This window comes from Limanda limanda, chromosome 17 (assembly GCF_963576545.1).
Source record: "Limanda limanda chromosome 17, fLimLim1.1, whole genome shotgun sequence".
NCBI classification, from domain to species: Eukaryota; Metazoa; Chordata; class Actinopteri; order Pleuronectiformes; family Pleuronectidae; genus Limanda; species Limanda limanda.
In genome coordinates this window covers 19,402,901-19,427,055 of record NC_083652.1, presented here as the reverse complement: position 1 = coordinate 19,427,055, position 24,155 = coordinate 19,402,901, and the positions used below count along the sequence as shown (strand labels likewise).

Genomic DNA, 24,155 nt, shown 5'->3' with positions numbered 1-24,155 from the left:
TTGGTTTGTACCGAGCTGGAGTTTCCTGTTTCCTCCTCCTCTCTCCTGCTGACCTGCTCCCACGTTAACTAATGAACACTATTCACAAGTTATCCAGACCTGATCAGTACATGAAGTTTATTTAGTGTTTGATTCGCTCCAGAGTTTATGAGGCTGCATTTAAACATGCTGAAAAATAGAGAGATAATGAGTGAATTTTCATTTTTTAGTGAGCTGTTCCTTTAAACTTGCTGAATCTGCTCTGTGGGCGGAGGGGCGGAGACTGAGCTTGAAGAGTTGCTGGAGTCATATTTGTGCATTGAAGAGGATCTGGGAACAAGTAAGTACGACAACTTGATTACATTATATTGACAAGTAAATGTGTTATGAAGATACTACATCAGACAGTGTGTGTAGATGCGGACTGCACTATTTTGTTTCTGCTTTGCTTTGACAAACGAATCAATAACTAATGAAACATAAAACTAAGTTCTGTTTTAGAAGGGGATTAACAGAAGATCAGCCTGTCTCCTCCTGTATAGCCTGTATAGTTTAACATTATAAATTAATACAATTATTTCCCCTCTTACGCACACGTATATGGTATCTGATTTAACTGATTACTGTGTTAGAATTCTTGACTGTAAACGAAGGTTAAGTATCATGCAATGTTGATGGATGGCCAGTAGGGGCTGCTCAAATAAACTGAGTGTAGATGTTTTCAAGGTGTTTAAGTTCTGTTTTGTTTTCATGCTAAATCCTCAAAGTTATGTCCAACCTTTCTGGCGATGGTTTAGTTGTGAGTATGATTTAAAATGTGTTGAAACCTCACAGACAATATCACACACAGGTGCAGTTTAAACAGTTGGTTATTTGGGTTAATGTACTTTCCAATGGATTTTGTTTTCACTCATCAATATTCAATCAGTTACGTTTCAGTAATGTCAAAGCAAAATTCACTGTTTGTTTTTCCTTTCAGTATCTTTTCTTGGACATGGATGATTTTGTTTGTAACAAACTAAATGAGTGGGGTCTCAGCAAGTTGATAGAGACTTTTAAAGGTAAAGTATAACCATGGATCTTTGGGGGGCACAGATATATTAATGAACCACCAACTAACACAGACATAAAAATGCTTCACCTTTGTTGAGGGCGGCTGTGGCTGAGAAGTAGAGTGGTCGTCCTCCAACTTGAAGGTTGGCAGTTCGATCCCCAGTCTGACCCATCTGCATGCCGAAGTGTCCTTGGGCAAGATGCTGAACCCCGAAAGGCCCCCCATAGAATAACAAAGTGCTGCGAATAGATGCACTGTATGAATGTGTGTGTGAATGGGTGAATGTAAAACTGTACTGTAAAGCGCTTTGAGTGGTCATCAAGACTAGAAAAGCGCTATATAAATACAAAACCATTTATCATTAATACTGACATATTAGTCTCAGTGCACACATAGTCTGTTTTCACAACGTATGAGAAGCACTTAAGGACACGTTCATCCACTTGATAGGAATGATTGTTCTGTAGGTGTGTGTGGAATTGAAAGAATTGTCTGAGTACAATAAGCTATTAAATCAAGTCCAACAAGAATTCAAATATGCAATGAACTAATCCAACCATGTTAACTCTGTGGGAATATCCTTTAAGATTAAACCAACAAATGTCCCAACACCCGTTTCGCTCATAATGAAATAATATCAATTTATTTCACCTGAACATTTTTCCAGATCATGAAATCGATAAGGAAGAATTTGACAAACTTGAGGATGAAGTGATCAAAGAATTGATCCCAAAAATTGGACCAAGGAAAAAATTCAAGCGACGATTCAAGTTGTTAAAGGTAATAATCCGCACTGTAAAGACGATTTAAACTAATACCAGTGGATATTACAGGAAAAGGTGCATGAACTTGTGTTATAGGTTCTGATAATGCTGATGGCACTAGATCAGGGGTGGGCAAACATTTTGACTCGCGGGCCACAATGGGTTCTAAAATTTGACAGAGGGGCCGGGTCAGGAACAGATGGATGGAGTGTTTTTGTGAACTAATATAAATGACATGGAAAAATCATTACATGAAAGGATTTGGCCTTTACCAAGTAGCAAAGCACTTATTTGCAAGGCCATTTAACAAAAACTCACCTTCAGAGAAAGGCTTGCTAGCCTTTGCTATTTCAAATGCCCCCCAAAAAACATGCCTTGGTAGATGACTCTTTAATCGCAGTTTGTCTGTGAAAAAAAACGTTGCTGAGTCTGTAAATTAGTCGCCAACCTCTGAGCTGCAGCCACCTGTTCTTGCATTAACTGCTTGCTAGCATAGTTAGCAGTCTTCGTAGCAAAGTGACGGCTGATGTTGTACTCCATGAAAACTGCGACGGGTTCTCCGCATATCAGGCATACAGCCTTCGATTGGACTTAAAAAAAATATATATTTTGTTGTCGACTCCGTGTTAAACACTCGGCACTCATTGTCCACTTTTCGTTTCCTTGATCCTCTTATTTTACAGAAGGGCTCACAGGGCAAAGGGAAAAAGTGAAGGGAGATCATGTGCCCTTTCGAGCCCTATACACCACACTCCCGGGCAAATTTAATTTAGCTGACGCTTTTATCCAAAGCGACTTACAATAAGTGCATTCAACCCCGAGGGTTCAAACCCAGAATAACAAGAATCAAGAAAGTACGATTTCTTAAAAAATAAAGCAAAACTACAAAGTGCTGTAAGTACGTGCCATTTAAGTGCTACTAAATTGTAAGTTTCACTGTTAAATTATTTGAAAAAGTTCGGCGGGCCGGATTAAAAAGCCCAACGGGCCGTATACGGCCCACGGGCGTACTTTGCCCATGTCTGCACTAGATGGACCCCACTGTTGTGCATGAACGAACGCAAAAGAACGCGTTCATTGAACAGGTTCACTTTTATGAGAACAATGAACTGAACGCAACTCGCTTATAGACGACAGGAAACTTCTCTCTTTTTGTGTAACTTTATTAAAGTCCAACGATCACGACACACTTCTTATTCGATACTCCGACACTCCTATCATCCATCACTGTATTCTTCACTCCGCTTCCTCATTCACCCTTGACACGCCGACTCATCAGCCAATGAAAGCCTGCCCTCCCACAAAACTCACGTGCCCCACCCCTACCTGTTCACTGACCCTCAGGACATTTCAATACTTTCTCCTGAATGCTTGCTCCTCAGAGCCTGTAAAATGTCCGCGATGTAGCCTAACCTAAACCAACTAACTCGACTTTGCATTACGTTACACATGATTCACGGAACACAAATGCACACCAAACAAGCAACGTATTCCAAGTGTCTTCTTCTCTGGCCCGTGTCTCGGCTCCAAGCCGTAGTGGGGGGCTCAGCTCAATGTCTATCTTGGCTCGCTGTCTGCTGGTAACCAGCCGTCCGGAACACTCCGTGGATAAGGAGGAGGAGACGTTTCTTTACTTGGAATGCGGCCACTTTATTTCTCGGATAAACAGCAGGAGCAACACTCACATCACCTCTAGGCGGTCCGTCACTTCTCATTATACACACACTTTTAGCGTCTTTTCCCACAATACCCAGGTGCACTACGTCACACACTACAAACTTTCCTTAAAGGGGCAGGCCACAACTGCAACACAACAGCTCTCGGTCTCATCTACAAATGGCAAGAGAAAGCAGAGACGCAGACTCAGCAACTACAGCCGATGCACCTTATTATTATCTGAGGGATTTTTACACACTATCTGATAAAGATTCCGACAGTAAAGGCAAGGGGTAGTGATGGATACAGTTCTTTAAAAAATAGTTAAGTCTTTCATTCTCACTTTCCACCTTAAAACTATGAAATGAACTGAACTATGAACTCGTTCAGAATTTAAATGGTGAACTATGAACGTGAACTATTCATGTTAACTTGTATGAACTGAACTTTCAACTAGTTCATGAGAGGTGTGAACTTGCACAACACTGATGGACCCAAAGAGTTTCATGAAAATGTCTCTGCTGTTATCGATTAGCGAATGTTTCCTATTATTACTATAAAAAATATAACACATCTGCAACAAAACAGGAAACCGTGAATTCAGCTACTCAAGTAAGTTACGTACAGTTTTGTACAGTTAAGTGTAATCTGAACCTTTCATTGCAGTCACATAGATTTGATTTTTCGTGTTTGCTGAATAATGTTTTGACAAATAAATTGCCTCACTCAATTTCAAGTATAAGAAATTCTTCTGTCTGTTGGATGTTTCTCAAATAACGTTTTAAGAGTCAAATATGTATGTTCAGTCTCAGGTTTTGCCGTCCACCAGTGAAGCAAATGATACAAGTGAGCTATCTTAAATCTTATCGTATTATTATCTACACAGAGACCACATTTCAATATTTTGAGAAGAACTTGTGACAACCTTTTTCTTGCTTCCTTTTTTATATATGTATATACAAAACAAGGAAACATGGATAAGGATCCTAGAGAGGAGTCCAGCCCATGCCAGTCACCAAGAGTTAAACGTAAACGGCCCAACTCTGCAGCAGGTATTTATGTTAGATCTGCAACAATAGCAACCTACAATAAGCAAAATAAAAATATGCAAAAATATCTTTGATATGAAAATGTCCTTGTAGAGCAAATACCTGTTTTTAAATCTTTGCCACAACAAATACTTTGTCAGTGAGTTCTCTTAAATCTTATAGTATTGTTATCTACACAGAGACCACATTTCAATATTTTGAGAAGAACTTGTAACAACCTTTTTCTTGCTCCCCTTTATATATATGTATATGAAAAACAAGGAAATATGGATATGGATCCTAGAAAGGAGTCCAGCCAATGCCAGGCACCAAGTGTTAAACGTAAATGGTCAAACTCTGCAGCAGGTTTTTATGTTATATCCTCATTAATAGCAACCTACAATAAGCAAAATAAAAATATGCAAAAATATCTTTGATATGAAAATGTCCTTGGAGAGCAAATACCTGTTTTTAAATCTTTGCCACAAAAAATACTTTTTCATTGACTGCACTGCAAAAAGAGCCCTGTTGGAAATAGATATAAATACCAGCTGATCTCGTGGGTACCCCAAGAAACAATAAAACACATTTTTCAATTTATTTTAAGGCTTTGATAAGAATATCGTTTCCTGAAGGAGTAGAATTTAAAAAATATAACTAATGTTAGATTGAGAATCTGCCTAATAAGTCTTAAAATTAGACCATTTTTTCAAAAACAACAACTTTGTCTTAGATTAAGCCCTGAGAAACATTCTTACTTTAGGTTTTTTATTTAAATTAAAACCTTACAAAATGTCAGCTTCTTTGAAAGGAAAGAATTTTTTTCATATGGCCTTACCCCAAAAATAAAGGAAACAAAGGAGTTTGTGGTTAACTTTTGCTCAATATCCGCTGGACGTCTTTTTTAATAAAAATTATCATTCTTAAAATAAGATTACTAATCTAAAGCAAAACATGCTAAACAAGATTACTGTTCTTTTTTGAAAGTCCTTTTTTTGCAGTGTGGCCCGTGTCAAAGTCTGATGAGGTACTTTGTATTCTCAATGTGCACATTTTGGAAACAATGGTTCATGGGTCTTGCTTAATAGATTTTTACTTTGTATTTGGCAGAGGAATCCATAATGTGTATAGTGAAAGAGATAATGAAAGACGTCAAGATGAAACTTCAAAATGAAGAGAAGACAGAGCTCAAAGATTTCCTGAAGTAAGTAATTTCTATCTCTGACAACAACAATGAAATTGACACCAAAAGTAACAACTCAACGGGCAAAGGCAGCACTCCAGCATGCTGACGTTGTGCGCCATGTTCAACAAGGAAGTGGCGGTTTAGGCCTAGGCCAGAGAAGGCCTTTTGGGAACAAGGTACCACCATCAGAATTCCGAACATTGGTAGGCCTGGAGGTCCGTCAGGAGGAGGGGAACAGGGACAGCGAGGGCCTCCTCCACTCACCAGGAGTGGGCAGTTGGAGCATGCCCGAGACTGGGAAATGCTGGTGGATTTAGACCAGCAGCTAAAAGTCCCATCACACATTATCACCACCACCCAAAGACCAGACCTGGTACTCTGGTCCAACACCATCCACGTTGTCTACTTAATAGAATTGACAGTACTCTGGGAGGATGCTGTTGACAAAGAGAATGAGAGGAAAAGACTTCGGTATACAGAAATGGCAGAAATGGCAGTTGGTTTCTTAACTTGTGCAGAAGACCTTTAAACATACAAGGGATATTCACATCCTGTCCTATGTTCTAAAACTATAGTCCAATACAGTTACCCATAATATTTAAAGCAGTAAGAATATTATGTCATTTTTATTTGGAGTCATGTTTGTTATGACAAATACATGATGGCAATCCACCAAGGTACAAGTGCGAGATGGTAGTGTGACCGGTTGATGTTCCACCCAAAACACGTCCATGATTATTTAAGACACTGAGTACTAAGTACAATTTTTTTTAATTATATGCTTGCTGCTGCAATTATTTTTGTGATGGTAGTAAAACTGGATTCCCTCTGGAACTCTCTCCCTTTCCATCATTCGATCCTCCGCTGAAACTTGTAATAGTAATCTGAAAACACGTTTTTATTCATTAGCCTTTCAATGTGCCTGACTGGTTGTGCATTATTATTGTTACTGGTGTAGGTAGTGATTATTATAATGACAATATTTTTGTTCTTGTTTTTAATTTCACTGTTGTTTTTGTGTTGTAAAGTACTTTGGATCAATAATGTTGTGAATCAAGTGCCATTTGATTAAAGTTTAAGTTATTTCTAATAAAGCCAATGAACCCATAATTAAACTTATGTCCAATAGGAAGACTATCTCCAATTTGGAGAGAAGAAAAAGGATGCTGGTCGGTGTCTTTGGAAGAACCGGGGCTGGAAAGAGCTCTTTGATAAATGCCATCGTTGGAGAGAAGAATCTTCTGCCCTCTGGAAGCGTCTGTGCATGCACCTCAGTCATGTTCAAAGTTGAGGCAAACAATGACAGCGAAAAGTATGAGGCAGAAATTGAGTTCATTAAAAAAGATGTGAGTATGTTAATCTTTACTTTTTTACAAGTTGAAAATGTACAGTGTAGCTGCAAATATCCAGTTGCCAGACATTGTATAACATTTAATTCAACTGATCCAAACTGATAATTAATTTCTTTATTAGGACTGGAAAAACGAGTTGTGTTTTTACAAGTATCTTCTGGATGATGATGATGATGATGCTCGTGAAAAGATGACAGCACTGTATAGAGAAGATTGGGTATCAAAATCTGTTGAAGAACTCATGGACAAGAAATATTTCAAAGAAATTCCTGAATTCCTCAGTTCAGAGAAGAAAACATTGGAATGTGAATCTGTAAGTAACATGAAAAAAGTCTTTATATTGATTTATATTTATTTTATTTAGATTTTGCACAGTGAGTCAGAAGTTTGGATTTTTTGTTGGCCTTTTAACAGTTAAGTTATTAAGTCCGATCATTACGTTTTAACTAATGCAAAGTGTATTCTTAGTTCTACTCAAAAGCATGTATGCAACTAAAACCATTAAAACCGGACTTAATTTATTTCTCTACACTCGTTTACCCGTGTAATGTTGTTTATGTTTAAAATATTGATAAATATATATGTATAAATAATAAAATACCTAAGTATTCATTATCACTTAACACTTTTTTTTGTCTAGTCTTCAGGTTAATTATCAAATTTTAACCCTTTGTCTTTATTTCTTTCAATGATAGTGTTTCACTCTTCTTCGTAAGTTGTATATGTGTATAAATATAATTATTTGCCTTGTTTTACTCAAAAAAAATTTTTCAGGCTGAAGAGCTGCGTGATAAATTTGTCAAATATGTAAGTGCCTCAAACGAGGAAGATGATGGAGAGAGACAGTACTGGCCCTTAGTGGAATGCGTGACTGTCAGGTTGCCTAACAAGGAACTTCTCCAGCATGTCACACTTGTGGTCCTTCCAGGAAATGGAGACCGTAACAAGAGCAGAGACAACATGTGGAAAAAGGTCACTTATTCACATTTACTACTGTTTATTGTATTTAATATTGTATGTATGTATTATCTGGAAACTATGAAATTTATTACAAAGCATTGATAATTAATTGTTCATAATTAACTTGATATTATGCCTCGTCAGATGGTTGGAAGATGTTCTACTGTGTGGATTGTGGCTGACATTAAACGAGCAGCATCAGAGAAAGAAGCTTGGGAGATCCTGCAAAATGCCAGTAGCCTGATGGGAAATGGTGGCGATTGTCAGCGCATTCACTTCATCTGCACCAAGTCTGATGATGTTGATGTGCAGTAAGTCATTTAAGATTCCAAAAGTATGAGTTTCTGTTGACCTTGTGCTGCTGTTGAGCAGACCCTGGTGTCAGCATTGAGAATAACTGTAAACGATAAAGCAATAGAGTAGTTCAGAATTTACCTTGCAGATAAAATCCAGAGTTTATACCCAGATGGTCACAAAGCTCTTAACAGAAGTTCCCTAATTCCAAAGACTGTTTAATTTACTTAAACTTTTCTTGTAGGTCAGTTCGTGATCTTGTGCTCAAAAGAAACCGAGACGCCAAGCGCAAAGTGAATGCAAAATTCCAAAAATACCCACAATCCAGCGTGAGTTTCTGCAGATCAACAGAAAATCTGATCAACAAAGATTGTCCTGAATTCAAGCCTGCCTCATCATCAAACCCTTATTCTTTTCAGAAACAATTCTCATTCGAAGTGTTCACTGTGAGCTGCAAGGAGTTTCATAAAAGCAGACATCTACAGCCAGATGACACCGGTGGGTAAAATGTTTCTTCATGTCATGACATGTGTATGTCAAGTTTAAATTATGATCCAAAACTGTGGGTTTTTTTTAATAGAAATTCCCAAACTTCGGGACGTTCTGCAAAATCTGAATAACAATCACTCAGAGGCATTCAACTATGTGTCTGGAGCTTGTGGAATTCTCTCTCTGATTCAAGGGACAAGATACAGGGGCGTGGTAAGATCGTGGAATGAAACCTCTGTCATTGTGTTAAATCCTTCTTATTGGCATTTATATTCCCAGAAAATAACATTAGCATCAAATAGGTATATGCTCAAATGCAGTTTAAACATGAAGAAAGGAAATCACTTTGTTTAATGCCTAATCAATATAGAAAGAGTCTCGAAGTCCTTCCTATCCCACCTGGTTGTTGTTTTCTTCATAAATGAAAAAATCAAGACCAGTGTAAATTTCATCAATTCAAATGAATTTGTTTTTTATTTTAGGCTGACAGTAAAATGAAGGCTTGCAGAGACCTTGAAGAAAAGATGCAGCATGAACTCGAAGTACTCCAAAAAGCAATCGACGAGATCTACAGGACTTTTGAACGATGCCTCACTGAGGGGGTTGAACAATCAAAAGATTCATGCGAAGGACGGATGCACTTCATGTTACATCGAGTATGTATTTATACTTTAATTCTACATCTTATTTTACACTTCATATCTATTTGAGTAATATTTATGATAAAATATTTTTTCTCCTCCCAGCGAGGAGAAACATCGAGTGCCTTCCACAAGAGATTGAAGTTTGCTGTTATGAACAATGGCGTCTTCAACGCAAGAAATGGAAGGAAAACGAACATCAACACGACTTTAAGTTCAGAACTGACTGGCAGCATTGATGACGAATTCAGGATGACCTTCCCGTGAGAAATAACTGGATGATGACATTCATTTTTCCAAAGATTAATTGTCTAAAGGATGTATTATATAATGTAAGCATTTCAACTTCTTCAGAAATGAAGATAAAAGTGGACCATTCAAGGGCGCCATCGATTCGTTTTCACTGGACACAGAGAGAATGATTAACACCTACAAAGATGTTCGACTGCAACTGCGTTTTCTCAAGACAGAGGTGTGTGTGTGTGTGTGTGTGTGAACATGGGGATTCAAAGCTGCTCTGGCATCACTTGTTGGCTGAAGACCTCAATGTGACACTTGTGTTGGTTTTTACTTTTGAAAGTATATACATATTTCTTTTTTTATATTGTGTCTACTCATTTTAAACTTTTTTGATGTTTACAATAACACGTTGAAGATCTCTCTCTCTCTCTCTCTCTCTCTCTCTCTCTCTCTCTCTCTCTCTCTCTCTCTCTCTCTCTCTCAGGAGGACAAACTGAAGACAAAACTCAAAAAAATCATCCGGGAGGATAAGAAAACAGTCTACAGCAGTCTGACATCGACAATCGAGGAAAACATGCAGAAATGCTATACAGGTGATAAATAAGATCATAGCATGTACAACCTGTGGTTAAAATAAGGCACATTTGTATCATGATTGTACAGAAATGGGTTTGACAACAGTGTTCTATTGTAGACGCAGCTAAGATTACAGGAGTCGGCTTCCTGGAAAACGTGAGGTGGAAAATCAAGAAACATGTGCATGATCAAAAGGACACCATGTTTAAGATGGCGAAAGACAACATGCTGAAGCAACTAAATGAGTTGAGGGTATGTCAGATTTCATATCTTTATCTACAATTCGAGGAAATAATATTCAAGTGGTGTGTTTATCGTTTTTGAAAGATGCTTTTGCTCCAGTCACTGTCTGAATCTAAATACACATCTAAACAGTTAATGCATGTATGATTCAGAAAATCTTGAACACATAATTTGGCTGTGTGAGTGAAAAGTAACCGATGGTTTTGATTTAGGGGAAAATCTTGAAAACGCTGAAGGAAGCCCTGATGGAATCAATCCAGCTGTCACTCGGGACGGATGACTGCTCATTCCCAGGTACAAAACATATCATGATAGAATTATACATCGTAGCGTCATTGATAATGTACATATTTTACACAATAAGGTTTTGTTTGTTTGATTTTTAGATGTTTCAGGAGAGCTTGCCATGGTGGAGAAATTCTACAATCAACTGGAAGCCGACCCAAATCCAAACTGAGCTTTCAAACAGATGTTCCTTACTGTCAATGAAAAACAATGACAACACATTACGAGAATAACACAACAAACATACACATTACACAACTATAATACACATTTTCATCAAGATATTATTCTTGTTCTCTTTGAGTGTACTTTGACTTTGTTTTTTGTTCATTTCATGCAGCGATTTTAATGTTTGTTTTGGCATCGGGCGTTTTCATCATGAACTGATCATAGTCCAAAGGAAGGTGGCTGACATGCAGAGGTCCACAGTCTAGTTCAAACCAGGAACATTGTGGTGAAAATGCTACAGATCTTTGCCACTGGGCCTGAATGGCTTTGTCTTCTCATTGATAATAACTTTTCATGTTTTTCTGTCAATGATTTTATTTAGATTTTTTTGTATTGCTTGATTGGCACATGAGTGCTCCTGATTTTAAGGATGTTTAATCTGAATCTTAGATCTTGAATACAAGTTTTAATAATTATAGGCTGGATTAGACGTAAACTCTTAGCTTTTCGAGTGATGATCTCATATAACTTTGTTTTCTTCTACTTTTTAACTGTTTTCTTACTAAATATATCAGATAAATGATTATTGGTGTGTTCTGGGAGGCAGAAAAGGAAGTGTGAAAAACTTCACCTGCATTGAGCGAGACTTCACTTATTTCAGCTCAAGCTTTGTTCTTGTGTTACCGGTTGGACACCAAAAATCTGTTGTATCTCTGTGATAGCTGATGAACTATGTCACTATAGGTTTTTCGTTGGTGTAACTCCAGTGTGGAATGTGGGCAAAAACAAACTATACTCTCTTACATGTACCATCATACTCTCTCACAAATGCTACTATACTCTCTTACATGTACTGTCATACTCTCTTTTTTTACTGTCATACCACATACACTGATCTCTCGTGCACAGATATATTATAATTGAAACAGAATAATAGCACATGCAAGAGAAATTAATTGTACATGTGAATGCAAATAACCAATTGGTATGTTCTGCTGCCGGAAACATCGACATTCAGTTTTGAGAAAAAACAATGGAAATCAAAGGGCTCTGCTCAGTGGCAAAAATCATAACTTTTTTCACGAGTATTCTCCTTACTCAGAAACAGAGGTTCACTAATTCTTTCAAACTTCTAAATGACGGAAGTGGCTCTTTACAAATTTGGATGATTAAGAATTTATTCTGCTCAATGAAAACAGGACACTTTGGCATTTTGAATACATATAAATAAATAAATTTATAAACAAGTGCAGCAATGTCACTGATGATGGAAGTTTAAAGTCAATGGGGCCTAATATTGTGATTCTGTTCAGTTTAATAGCTCAATGAGAATAAAAATGCTACAAACAATTGGAATAAATATAATAAAAAATTGCACAATGTAAACGAACTGTACTGATTTTTTTCTGGTTCTGTTCTTTCTGCCCATGTGCTTAATCTTGTTTTGTTTCCATTCAGGATCAAAAGATTACAAAAGCACCACTCTCTCCCACCGCTTCCTCCACTGCTTTTGGGTCTTGAGAGGAGGCAGGGGTAGTAAAGTTTAGCATCACATCTGTTCTGATCACATTATGTGGTCAACTGTTTACATGTAAACTCGTTAATCGGAATAATTTAAATAAAACATTTAAAAAGGCGAGCATGACACCGCAGTTAATGTGGTATCCCAGCGAACAAGAGAGTGTACCAATTTATTAAGATGCGTTTTAATTTGATGTTCACATTTATGTTCTTGTATAAAGTGTCAAACCCTAATTTCTTGGATCGGAAATAAAGGTGAAAAAATATATAGAAATGTCTACGTCTGTAGCAACAAAAATGACCCACTGAATATCTGCTGCTGTGTTAAGGAACATAAGTTTGACAGTTTTCCAGTGTGTAAACAAATACATTTAAACATATTTTTATTGTGGAATTGATTTAAGTGAAATTACAGAAAACTCCATTAAAGCACCATTAAATAAATAAAAAAAAGCACAAATTGGTTTTCAAAGCCCTTGAGCAAAACATGTATAGACATTATACACACTGAAATCACATTAGTGAGTGTCAGCATGAACCTGGTGTTTGTAAATTCACTAACAGCTATAAGCACTAGACGTTTATGAACACAACTGGTAAATATAAGCATGCCAAAATATTACATAAAGCAAAGGCAAAGGTCTTATAGGCACAGGTTCATTGTTTGAATATATTTCCCTTCAGCTCCGACCTTGTTCTTGATAGTATTTCAGCACAAATACATGAGTTATCATTTTCTTTAGAAAGTTGTTCACACTAAAAAATGATAGCTACAACAGTGAGAACAATGGTGTTGTGATAGCGTACACAATCCTTTGAATCTCAGAATGTTGATTAAAGACCATCATATTGTGAGCAGCGCTTGCGGGAGTTCCGGTGTTGCGAAGAGACACATTTGTCATGTTCATGGGAGTTGTTGAGTCACCAGTTAACCGAGAGAGTGCTGCTTCTTCAGGCTGTCTGAGCGCTTTACTCTCTCCTCTGGGGTCTTTCTGTACCAGCTCCTGTGAGGAAACAGCCAGCGCCATGGTCCGTTTGAATTGTTAGTGAATTGTTTGAACTACAGTTCATTATTTAAATCAACAGAATGTGACTGGTGTGCATAGCCTCTGTCATGAGCATTAGCATTGTTAATCAGGAGCTCCCTAAAAAGCTAATCAACATTTACTCTGTAGTGCAATATCAAGGAAGACAAGGCAATTTGCAATTATAAGATACAGTTAAAAGTTAAGCATGGTGAAACAAGTAGTAGCACAAACTCACCCCTGTCGGTTCAGCTGGCCTTGGGCAGAAGAATTTTGGCATTGGCTTGGCTTCAAGACTCTGGGAAAGAAAAACTATGATTACCAGTCTGCACTTGTTTGATTCTGCCAACCGGTGCAGTTTGAGACTACATAAAGTTTTTTCCAGACTAATTTGAGGTCACCGTTACCTTTGACATGTGAATTCTAATCAGGAAATGTTTGAGTCGATTGTTTGTACCGAATTTGAAGAAACAACGTGTTTCTAAGATGTTGCATTCACACAACCAAAAACTGATGTTGTATCTTTACCAAATATGAAAGGTTTGACTGGAGGTGTTCCGGAAATATCTCGTTTACAAGGCAAAAATGTGGTTTGTGAAGTCACAGCGACTGACCTTTCACCATCAAAATAAGTTAAATTCATCCTTCAGTCAAACCTGTTCTTGTGATTTGGTGTTCACAAGAATTGGACGGTGTCACTTAGTGTCACTATTGTGCTCAATATCTTCTCATAGTATTCATTGTAAATACATTTTCCGAATATTGCTGTGCACAGAAAGCAACCAGAAAATGTCCTCCAGCCACTGGCTGCTGTCGGTGCACAGGCATAAAAACTCAAGGCTATAATTGGAGAACTGATTTTCCACGAACACATATTGAGCACAAAGGTGAAACTAAATACCACAGCTGTGTTAGCACCTGTTGGTAGTTGGGCTCTTTGGCTTCTGCTGCATCTTCCTCGGCTGTGCTGGGGATTCACCAACCCTGAAAGAAATAGCAATTAATAGAGCTAGAAATACAGCCGGCCGATGAATAATTAAAAATATCAACATCTAAAAGCAAAATCAATATACAATAAAGGATGTATTTCTCTTTTCCATATTACCTATTCTTCCTGTCCAGAGACCTCTGTGTGGCAGCAGACAGAACCGCTCTTTCTTTGGGGCACTTGGTTTTTTCCTGTAGGTTCCCAAACAATCAGGAATTAGCGTTTATGTACTGACATAAAACAACGCATGTCAAAAGGTTGTTTGAAAAACATTTCAGACTTAAACATTGCACAGATTGGCCAGTTAAGTTTTTTGTTTTAGTTACCAAGTCTCGAAGTTTCCTCTCTGCACGGAGCTCCCTGTCCTGCTGCAGCAACGCTAATCGATCTCCCAGAGGCATTTCAAAGAAGATGTCATGGATGTCATATAATGCTGCACGTAACTGAGGGGCAAAAGATACACATGCATATAAACACAAAGAAAGATGGACCTATGCTGTCTAAAGAAAGTAACTACTACATATTCATACCTGGGCTCTAACCCTCTCCTGCAGGGAGAGATCTTGAGCTGAGAAGGTGCATCTCTTTTGTGGGGCTTCAGTTTTGAATGAACGGATGAACTCCTGTGTATCCTGTGGAAACATGTGTTTTTTTTACCTACTCACAAACATGACTTAGTTTATTCATTGGATAACTTTTATTATACTAACATTGATGCTTTTGATCTGTTGTAAACATTTTGAGCATGTTTTGTTTTGTGTGAATGGTCGGCATTTATATAGCACTTCTCTTGTCTTGATGACCACTCAAAGCACTTTACAGCATCTTGGCCAAGGACATTTCTGCACATGGAATCAACGAACTTCTGGTTAGTGTGCGACCCGCTGTACCACCCTTGCGTGTGTGCGTAACCTCACCACGATGGTCTGGCGCAGGTGTTTGACCTTCTCTGTCCTGAGCAATCTGCGAGTGAGGAAGCCTCGAGTGATAGCACCAACTCTACAGAATGCCATCTGCTGCTCTGCTGTCAGAATCTGCAAATAACAACAAAGACGCAGGTGGATGGTGATGTGAAGACACGACCACTGAGAAGGTTTGAAAAATAAAGGTCAATATATTAAATAAACGTGTGCAGACTTCACCGAGTTTTCAGAGTTACGAAGGTTTCTTCCCTGGGAAGTCCACGGGTGCATGCGGCTATTTAAATTCACAATGTATCAAGTCAAGCTTTGAATATAACCAATAGTTCATGATAACATGTATACGATGATGTTAAACAAAGGAACAGGGATTATAATAGTGTACTATACTTCTTTTGAGGATATTTGCCTTTTATCATAGTCTGACTGATTAGCAGTGTTTAGCAGCTCACTCACAGAGAAAAGACGGTTTCTGTTATACAATGTGAAGCTGCCGACCTCAAACATATCTTGCATTAATTGCCAGTGTCAGTACAGTAAAAATCATCCGGAAAGCCGCCATTAAAAGGGTTACTGGGTCAGGATTTATGATCCACATCCATGCAAAGAGATCAGAAGTCCTGTTTTAGTGCACTTGACCTCAAGTCTGCAAGATATACCCACCAGACTTAGCCTTGCTCGAGGTTTGCTGGCCGCCCAAGTGGGCCCCCACAGGTACACTGGAGGCTGGACAGAGGGAGTGCACACACTGGGACTGCCAGGACTGGGAAAACCTGTGGAGAGTGACAAACAGATCATATAGATTTAAACACACACTTCTAACTGGTACAATGCACACTGACCAGGCAGTCCCAAGTCATGGAGACTGGGGTTAGGTTCATGGGAGACTCTTAATTGACTGTAAGTGAGAAATTGTGTGTGAATGATTGTTTGTCTCTGTAGAACCAGCCCTGCAATACGCTGGCAACTAACTACTGACGATCAAAACGAAAACTGCCATATCCCTAACCAGGGTTACTCTCCCAATCTTAGCTCCTCAGAGATGGACAGAGTGTTTTGTTAGTATTGGATATAGTATCTATATCCAATACTAGTATCCGATTTAGTATCTGTAGCTCTAATGAGTTTTTTTGGCATCTGTGGTTGTTACATGCCTATAAAATGATAGTTTTATCTGGTTACGAGACAAAAACCTCTGGCTTGAGTTAATGAGCTCCACAACTCCACTACCTTACTCTGAGTCTACTGTCTACTGTCATATCAACATGATAATAAGTGAGCATTGTGAAGTTGTACCTCTGCTGTGTCCAGGTGATCGTTCAGATGGTGTGTGGGCAAGGCTGTGGCAAGAGGGGCTCACAACAGGACAGCTGTCACTCACAGACCTACGATTCAACGCATAACCATCCCCACTCAGAGGGCGCACACACCCCTGCTCCGTCAGTCTTCTCTCTGTCTCCTCCAGCTCCTGAACACACATGCATTACAGTACAGACACACACACACACACACACACATAATTACCTTTATTCTTTTCATGTATGCAACTCTTTAAAAAAACAAACACTTATGCAACAAAACAATATTTTTTTTCTTTTTACTTTTTTGTTCATCTGTAGACAAAAGATAATATAACATACAAAAATGTTGTTGTCTTCTACAATGTAGAATAAATATTGTGTGATTCCATCTGCTGACCATTCGGAGGCACTGTTGCTCTTCCTCCTGCTCAGCCAGGAGCCTCGACATCTGCAAAACGTGCTCCTCCTCCAGACGTCTTTGCATGTCCTCTAGAGCCTGCGTTCGCCTCTGGGTCTCCCCTGTGGACGTGCCCAAACAAACACACAAACATGAATAAAATGATGTTTAACCTTTTAAAGGTGCAGTGGGAGAAAAATGTGGCTAAGACAACAGTTATTTCTGTAGATTTGAATAAAAACAATGGGAGAGAGATTCACCTGTCTTGCCGGCCTGTGCTTCAGGTGCATTTCTGATCCGTCCATTGTTTGGCCCCTGAGGATCATCAGGCTCCATCCTGATTGTGACATGAGTCATGTCAGGAGCCAAATGAGGCCTCAGCAGAGTTGGGGAAGGATTCTCTATGTCATACGACTGGTTTAAGGCAGCTGCAGGGGTGCGCCGACTTGGAGCCAACCAAGTAGCTCCTGCCATGAAACGAGGGGTCCTTTCCTGGCTGCGGTCTATGTGCTCAGCTCCAGAGGGGTCGGTATGCAGCTGGCTATCCAGGGTGTGGCAGCGCCGCCGGAAACTCGCAGCTGGAGGATCATGGTGTCCCATTGTGCTGGGCGTTGAGGCACTGATGGGGCTACAGGCCTCTTGTACTGGACTGCTACCACAATGAATGGATTGACGATTGGCGCTCCTGCCCCCTCCTTCACTCCCCACTGAGCCCCGGTGATCTGAGGACTTTGTGGCCCCTGCGATAGCTTCTCCCCAATCTGCCATGCTAGCACCTTCCCCTGGCCTTCCTGGGTTTCGGGGGATAAGATCTGCTGGGCCAATGGGAAATGAAATATGGATGTTGCCTGTAGAGACTGGGCGTGGTTTACGCCTCCGTGCACAGGGACTAATGCTGGACTCTATACTGGGGAGATAGGCATACCGTTCAGGTAGACTCGGCGAGAGGCCACCAGACTGTTGGAAACTGGGGTCGTGTGGACTTTGATGCTGGATCGGGGTCTGAGGTGTGCTTACAAGGCTATGATGCAGACTGAATCCAAACTCGATGCCCGTGTCTACAGTTGGACTACAGCTCCTAATCTCCTTGACAGGGACAGTCTCAGACATAGGAGTCCGGGTGACTGAGTGGGCAACTTCTGACCCCGGCTGACTCTGCTCTCTCTTCACATACTCTCTTGATTTCTTAAGAAGGCTATCCAAACTAATATCCTCATCGTCCTCCTCTTCCTCCTCACTCTTCTCTTCACTCATCACCTTCACTTCCTCCACTGTATTGTAGCCACTGAGGGTGGGGCTCTCTGAGATTGGGGTTGGAAGCCGATCATTTGTCTGAAGCCCAAATCCAGGCTCTCTGGGAAGTCCAGGTGAGTCAGTGACCAGGGTGTAGCCACTCACTGTCGCAGATTTAGAAACTGGCAGCTTGTCAACCTCTTCACTCTGTGCGTTGTGTGTCTGTGCAGAAATAACAAGTAAATATGACAATCAGTAAACAACTGTAAAAATATAAACCAATCTAATGACCTATCTCATCAAAACAACATTGGTTTAAAACAATGTATTCTTCACACTGACATACAAACAATTAAAAGCAGAAAGTATCAGATGGCTCAGTGGTGGTAGGCAAATAAAAGCCAGACTGAAGAATGTACAAGACTCTGAATGTGTGCATGCTATTTCCAGGCCATTCATCACCTCAGACTCTTTAATCTGAATTGTTGATGTTGTTTTTTTCAGTTGTTTTTTTTTTACATCCTTGCTTGTGGGAGAATCCACAATACAGAGACTGAAGTTATTGCAGACAACAACTGACCAATCACGTTTATTCAAAGATCTGAAATTGAATGATTGCAGCAGATTTGCAAATGGACAATATTGCTTTGGATGTTGAGTTGACAAAACTCAACCATCATCAGGTTACAACGGCACAGCCTGATGTTGAGTCAGACAACCTAGATGTTCAAGTCTGCAAATGTCGCTGGAGATTCTGGGACAGACAGTTTTTTGCTGTATTGTGCGACTGACACATATATTTCATATTTGGACATTTCAAATAAAGCAGATTGTAAGGATCCATAACATAATGTTTGTTACACTCATCTCTTATTTTTTCTGGCCTGGAACCATGTTGTGCTACTGACCTGAGCCTGACCCAGTATGTCCTGAACTCGGGCCAACAGCTTGTTCCTCTGCTGGTTCTGCCTGTCCACCTCCCGCTGGACCGCCCGTTCTCTGTGGCCACACATCACAGCACGCTGCTCTGCACTCAGCTGGAAAAAGAAAATACACACTCACTGACCAGAACAACGTGTGAATCTTGAGCTACGACTGATACAGTTTCACTCTTCACAGACTCAAGCATTATCATCTCACGGGAGACATGATAAGTCAAGATAACGCTACATGATGTGGTTTGCAGTAGACAAAATGTATTTAAAAAACATAATCAAACACAACGCCACTGTGTGTGTCCTTTCTTTGAGTGGGAGAAAACATCTTCCAATGGTCTCTCCACCATCCGGCTGTTCCTGAAAACTAATTTTCTCAGCAGTCAATGGCAGATAGGATTCTCCTGACAGACATCAAACAGCCATGATGTTCCTTGTCATGAATTATCTCCCGTCTTTCCGATGCCAACTGCTAATGCAGGCCCCACAAAGAATGAAATGCTACCTTTAATTTAATCGTTTGTATGACTATCTGTAGAATCTGCAGAATGCACCATGACCGTCCTTCTCATTGATACGGCCCCTGAAAAAAATGTTTGTTGTTGCTATGCGGCATATAGAGAGTAACACATATACAGATTCTCCAGGGAAACCAAACAAACATTTTGCTTCTACACAGCAGAGGCAATTGTTTGAGAGCAAAACAACCTGGTCTGGATATCAAGCCATCTGCAACCCTCTTCAAAACCCTCACACGCTGTGGCTTCTGTCTACTTTCGATGAAGAAACTGGATGAGCTGCCTTGTGTTCTCATGCCTTCTTTATCTCCTCCTTACCAGTGGCGAAAGCACAGCTCTTCCATAGAAGTGGATGACGGACAGAGCCTTGAGGGAACACAGCGGCTCGCATGTCACCTTCTTGAATTGGCCCTTCTCCTCCCGCAGTGTGGCCAAACTACGCAGGCAGAACTCCTCGTAGCTCTCCATCTCTTGACCCCCACACATCCACACTCTGAGAGGGGAACACACACCATGTAGCCTGTTAAATCAAACAGAGAGTGTGGGGTTAGATGTCAGCTCAGGGGAGCGTCCAGGCTGCACTGGGTGTGGATCTCTTCTGGGAAGCATTATGGGATCATGATTGGAAGAGCAAGACACATCGGCTCCAACAAAAGAGGCTCTGTCTGCTAATAGTGTCCTTTTTCTTTTTTTCTTTTTTTAATCGCACTCATCACATTCCTGCCATTCCTTTCTATCACACAGAGGCGGGGACTGACTTCCAATTCCGTCAGTCATTAAGTCTAATCTATTTCTGAAAATGACGCTGCACAGGGAGGCACTGAAACCCAGGTCGTTGGATGTGTGGATGGAATTAACAGAAAAGCTTTTAACCGACGGGACAGCCTCGCATCTTTTACAGACTATAATCACCTCCCACTGCTGAGCGCACAGATCAGCCAGCTCCACATTGTATCCCCTGTGATCACAACCGGCAGATTTAAAGGCGTGACAACAAGAAACGCTCGATTTTCACAAACCAGAAAAGACGTTTTAGTGCAGATGCATAGAGACAGATGTCAAACCCGCGATTACGTCCGGTTGTCATTTTCTTTACCTTCACAAATAAAAGCAGATGTCTCCTTTTTGCCTTTCAGCCGGCGGTGCTCGTTACACGTTGACGCGTGTTGTGAGAGAGACGACGACGGCTACAAAGTGGAACCCACGTTCCTCGAGCCGCACATCATCATCATCATCATCACCACCAGCATCATCATCATCCTCATCCTCTTCCGGGCTCGAACAGCGCCACCTAGCAACGGTCCACGTTGCCCCGAGGAACCGGAGTCCTGAACTGGCTGAGCAGGCGACACAACTCATATAGCTCAGCTCTGCCTCGGTCCAGCTCTTATTGTTGCTGCTACAGGCCGAGATTGTCTCCTCTTCATCACATTAATATCTCATCAATACATGTTAAGGAATTTAATCCTTGTGCTCTGTCGTTTGCAGGCTGAGGCCTCTGGATCATGGATTGTGGAGCGTAGATTGTAAAACATGGATTTAAGATTGTGGATCATGAATCATAGATTGTGGATCTTAAATTATGGATCCTATATTTTGAATTTTGCATTGTGCATTGTGGATTGTGGATTGTGGGTTGTGGATCATTGGTTAAGATGTCATCTGATTGTGAATTATGATTACAACTACATTGCAGATAAACAATACGTCTGCTGTGTTTATTCCTGTGCAGCTCAGGTGGATCATTTTAGATAATGTGCTCTCCAATGTGCTGAACCGAGGACCACCAGGGATGAGGGGAGCTGTCTGAGGCACTCAAGGTATCTGCTGTTCCAAACCAATTCAGTTATTATCATGCAGTTACTGTTCACCACATTGATCATGTATGTGGCAGGGCAGGATTACCAATTGAATGCCCAGAAATCCAGACTCCCAGGGCTCAGTGTCCCAGGTGTACATTATTGGATTTAGTATCCGCAAATGTATATTATATTATTTTTATATATTATATTATATTAACTGCAAATTTGTGAGGGGAATATATCAACTCACGTGGGTCATTTTTAGGCCACGTAGATGTCCTTTTTTGTAGACGGGCTGTATCCAAAATCTAATTTCTAGATCTTTATTGTTGGCCCCAAAGTCCCCTATATCAAGTCAACCTACATGACCATTATCTGCCAAGTAAATCGTGCGGATTAGATTTTTGTCACTTCAGTAGGTTTATTGTTAACTGAGCTGACCCACTGTGTTTTCAACAAAGGGAAAATATTGAATATAATAGGACTGAAGCCATTTGTCCTCTTTACCTAGCTGAAAGTTTAGGACACATGCACATGGCGAGAATAACACACAGTCCAAGTTTTCAGGCAAATGTTTCTCAATCTTTTTAATGATGTCTTTATTATGACACTCACAGAAAAACAAAAAGCCATCACACATTCAGTGGCAAATAAAATGAAGTTGCTGCTCTCACAACTCATCTCTTGAGCGCAAAGGTGACCCTGAATGCACAGGCTGAGCAAAGCGTACTTTTTCCTTGTTTTCTTGAAGTAGAGCAGCGATGTGACCTTCTTCAAAAGGGGTTTTGGAATCCTGCGGCAAAGATCAAACAATATTACATCTCATAAGAGCAACCAAGTCTAATTATATATATTAACTGTGTATATTTTCACAATCAGCTACATACAAGCCTCAAAACCTACCTCAAAAGACTGGCGTTTCACCCCTACACATGCTGTGGACTGCTCGTAACACAGGACTATATCCAGATTCTTTGGTTCTTTATCCACCAAAGCTGCATGGAACCGGTCGTAATTAGAATCTGAGGGAGGATTCAAGAATCAGTTATAAGTCAGTTTGTAAGAGTCAAATCCCTTCAGTCGTCAGGGTAAACCCATTGTTCATGTTCCTTCTGACTTTACCTAACAGGTGACTGCAGGACGACATCAGTTTGTCGTTAGTTTGATGGTCATGTTGGCTGGACAGCAGTTTCTCACACACACCCCCGCTGATGAGGTTCTCAACCACTGTCCGTCTGCTCTCAGCCGAGGTTTGCTTCATGGCTTTCTCGATCTCTGGAGGGCAGCATATATAGGTTTTTATTTACTTACTGTGTCTTCAAGAAAACAAGATGCCATATGAGAAACATGCCATTGGGATACTTAGGAGGCAAGACATTGTTCGATAAATCAAATCATTTGAAAACGCTGATTGTGCTCAAAGGCAAGTAGAAGAGTTGTCCGCCACACCTTGTGCTGCCGTCAAACAACTCTCACAGTAGGAGGCTGTTAAAAACAAAGTAGTCAACAGGTTAGAACTGTCATGATAGTATTCATGACTGGTGAAAACAAGTTTGCAAGATTGTAATGATTCATTAACTTACAGCGATCCGTGTCTTCGGGCTGCACAGGAAGGAGGAAGCTTACACACAGTAATAAAATGAAGATTTCCATTGTGACGGTAGACCAGACTGAGAACCAGTTGCTCTACACACCAGAAAGAGATGAACTGTAGACAGTGCACTGGTGAAATTATCCTCCCCTTCACAGTCACGTGATCTCAGGGACAATAGGACCATTCCTCAAATGACAGGTGTCCTGTTTTTCAGGTTTTCTCTCACAGTCTTAAAATATTGCTCGGAGACTTGAGCTCTTGTTGTAGTAAGCCCTTAGGCAAATGTGTGAAGGTACTGTAAAACTTGAAGAACACATTTGTCCACTATACTCGCGCCAAGTCTTGACAGAGACATAAAGCAGTGCGAGCAGATGTACAGTAGTTTAAAACAACAGGGGAATTGTTTTCTTGTTTGTTTTGTAGCACAAGACAAAAGAGATGACGTGAAAAGACACCAAGGGACAACAAAGTCTAAATGAAATCTGTGTAAATACAATGTCAATGGGGCAGCACATTGTTTGTGTAAAATTAAAAAGTGTTTTTAATTTTTTTCCTTAAAGATGTTGTTTTCTTACATGTATAATTAAAATGGAGGTCAAACTTTATGAAGCTTCCTTTGCTTATTCTGAGTATTTAAAATTAAAGATTCAAAATCTTTTTGGGGATGACACATGGGTATAATTTTGGAGGATGTCAATCACCCTGGAAAGAAAAAAGGGGCAAACATCTAAGCAGTTATGAGTAAAGTACACAGCTTACTGATGATTACAGTAAAGTTATTTAACTACTATTCATCATAACTTTTAATATTATTATTATTAGTTGTAGTATTTGTCGTGGCAGAGGTGGTAGCTGGTGTTCTGGTCAGTGTCCACTAAGAGTCGCCAGTTTCGTGGTTGTGACAGATCCCATACATGGTCGTTTCGACCTTATTTGGACTGACGTGCGTGACGCAAGTCCGCAACGGACAACGTGACCGTGTGTGCGGGAAAAAGACGAACGTTAG

The 24,155-nt window shown here is 40.1% G+C and overlaps 2 protein-coding genes across 2 annotated transcripts; one reads left to right on the top strand and one right to left on the bottom strand.

The window, feature by feature from the left end:
• The first annotated feature begins 299 nt into the window (after positions 1–299).
• LOC133023442 (nuclear GTPase SLIP-GC-like) lies at positions 300–12,301 on the top strand. Its single transcript, XM_061090470.1, has 20 exons — positions 300–319; positions 959–1,040; positions 1,701–1,813; positions 4,260–4,299; positions 4,422–4,505; positions 5,592–5,685; positions 6,797–7,013; positions 7,141–7,332; positions 7,794–7,991; positions 8,124–8,290; positions 8,518–8,602; positions 8,693–8,771; positions 8,854–8,975; positions 9,245–9,418; positions 9,509–9,666; positions 9,758–9,875; positions 10,128–10,236; positions 10,338–10,471; positions 10,675–10,756; positions 10,849–12,301. The coding sequence occupies exons 2-20, from the start codon at positions 974–976 to the stop codon at positions 10,917–10,919; spliced, it is 2,304 nt and encodes a 767-aa protein (XP_060946453.1). The 5' UTR covers positions 300–319; positions 959–973; the 3' UTR covers positions 10,920–12,301.
• A 98-nt stretch (positions 12,302–12,399) lies between these two features.
• LOC133023437 (centriolar coiled-coil protein of 110 kDa-like) lies at positions 12,400–20,239 on the bottom strand. Its single transcript, XM_061090465.1, has 13 exons — positions 20,072–20,239; positions 19,209–19,337; positions 17,328–18,522; positions 17,068–17,189; positions 16,666–16,837; positions 16,033–16,142; positions 15,367–15,483; positions 14,980–15,081; positions 14,776–14,892; positions 14,567–14,640; positions 14,380–14,445; positions 13,700–13,759; positions 12,400–13,440 (listed from the first exon to the last, which is right to left on the bottom strand). Exons 1-13 carry the CDS (start codon positions 20,237–20,239, stop codon positions 13,365–13,367), a joined length of 2,508 nt encoding a protein of 835 aa, XP_060946448.1. The 3' UTR covers positions 12,400–13,364.
• Between the last annotated feature and the right edge of the window lie 3,916 nt (positions 20,240–24,155).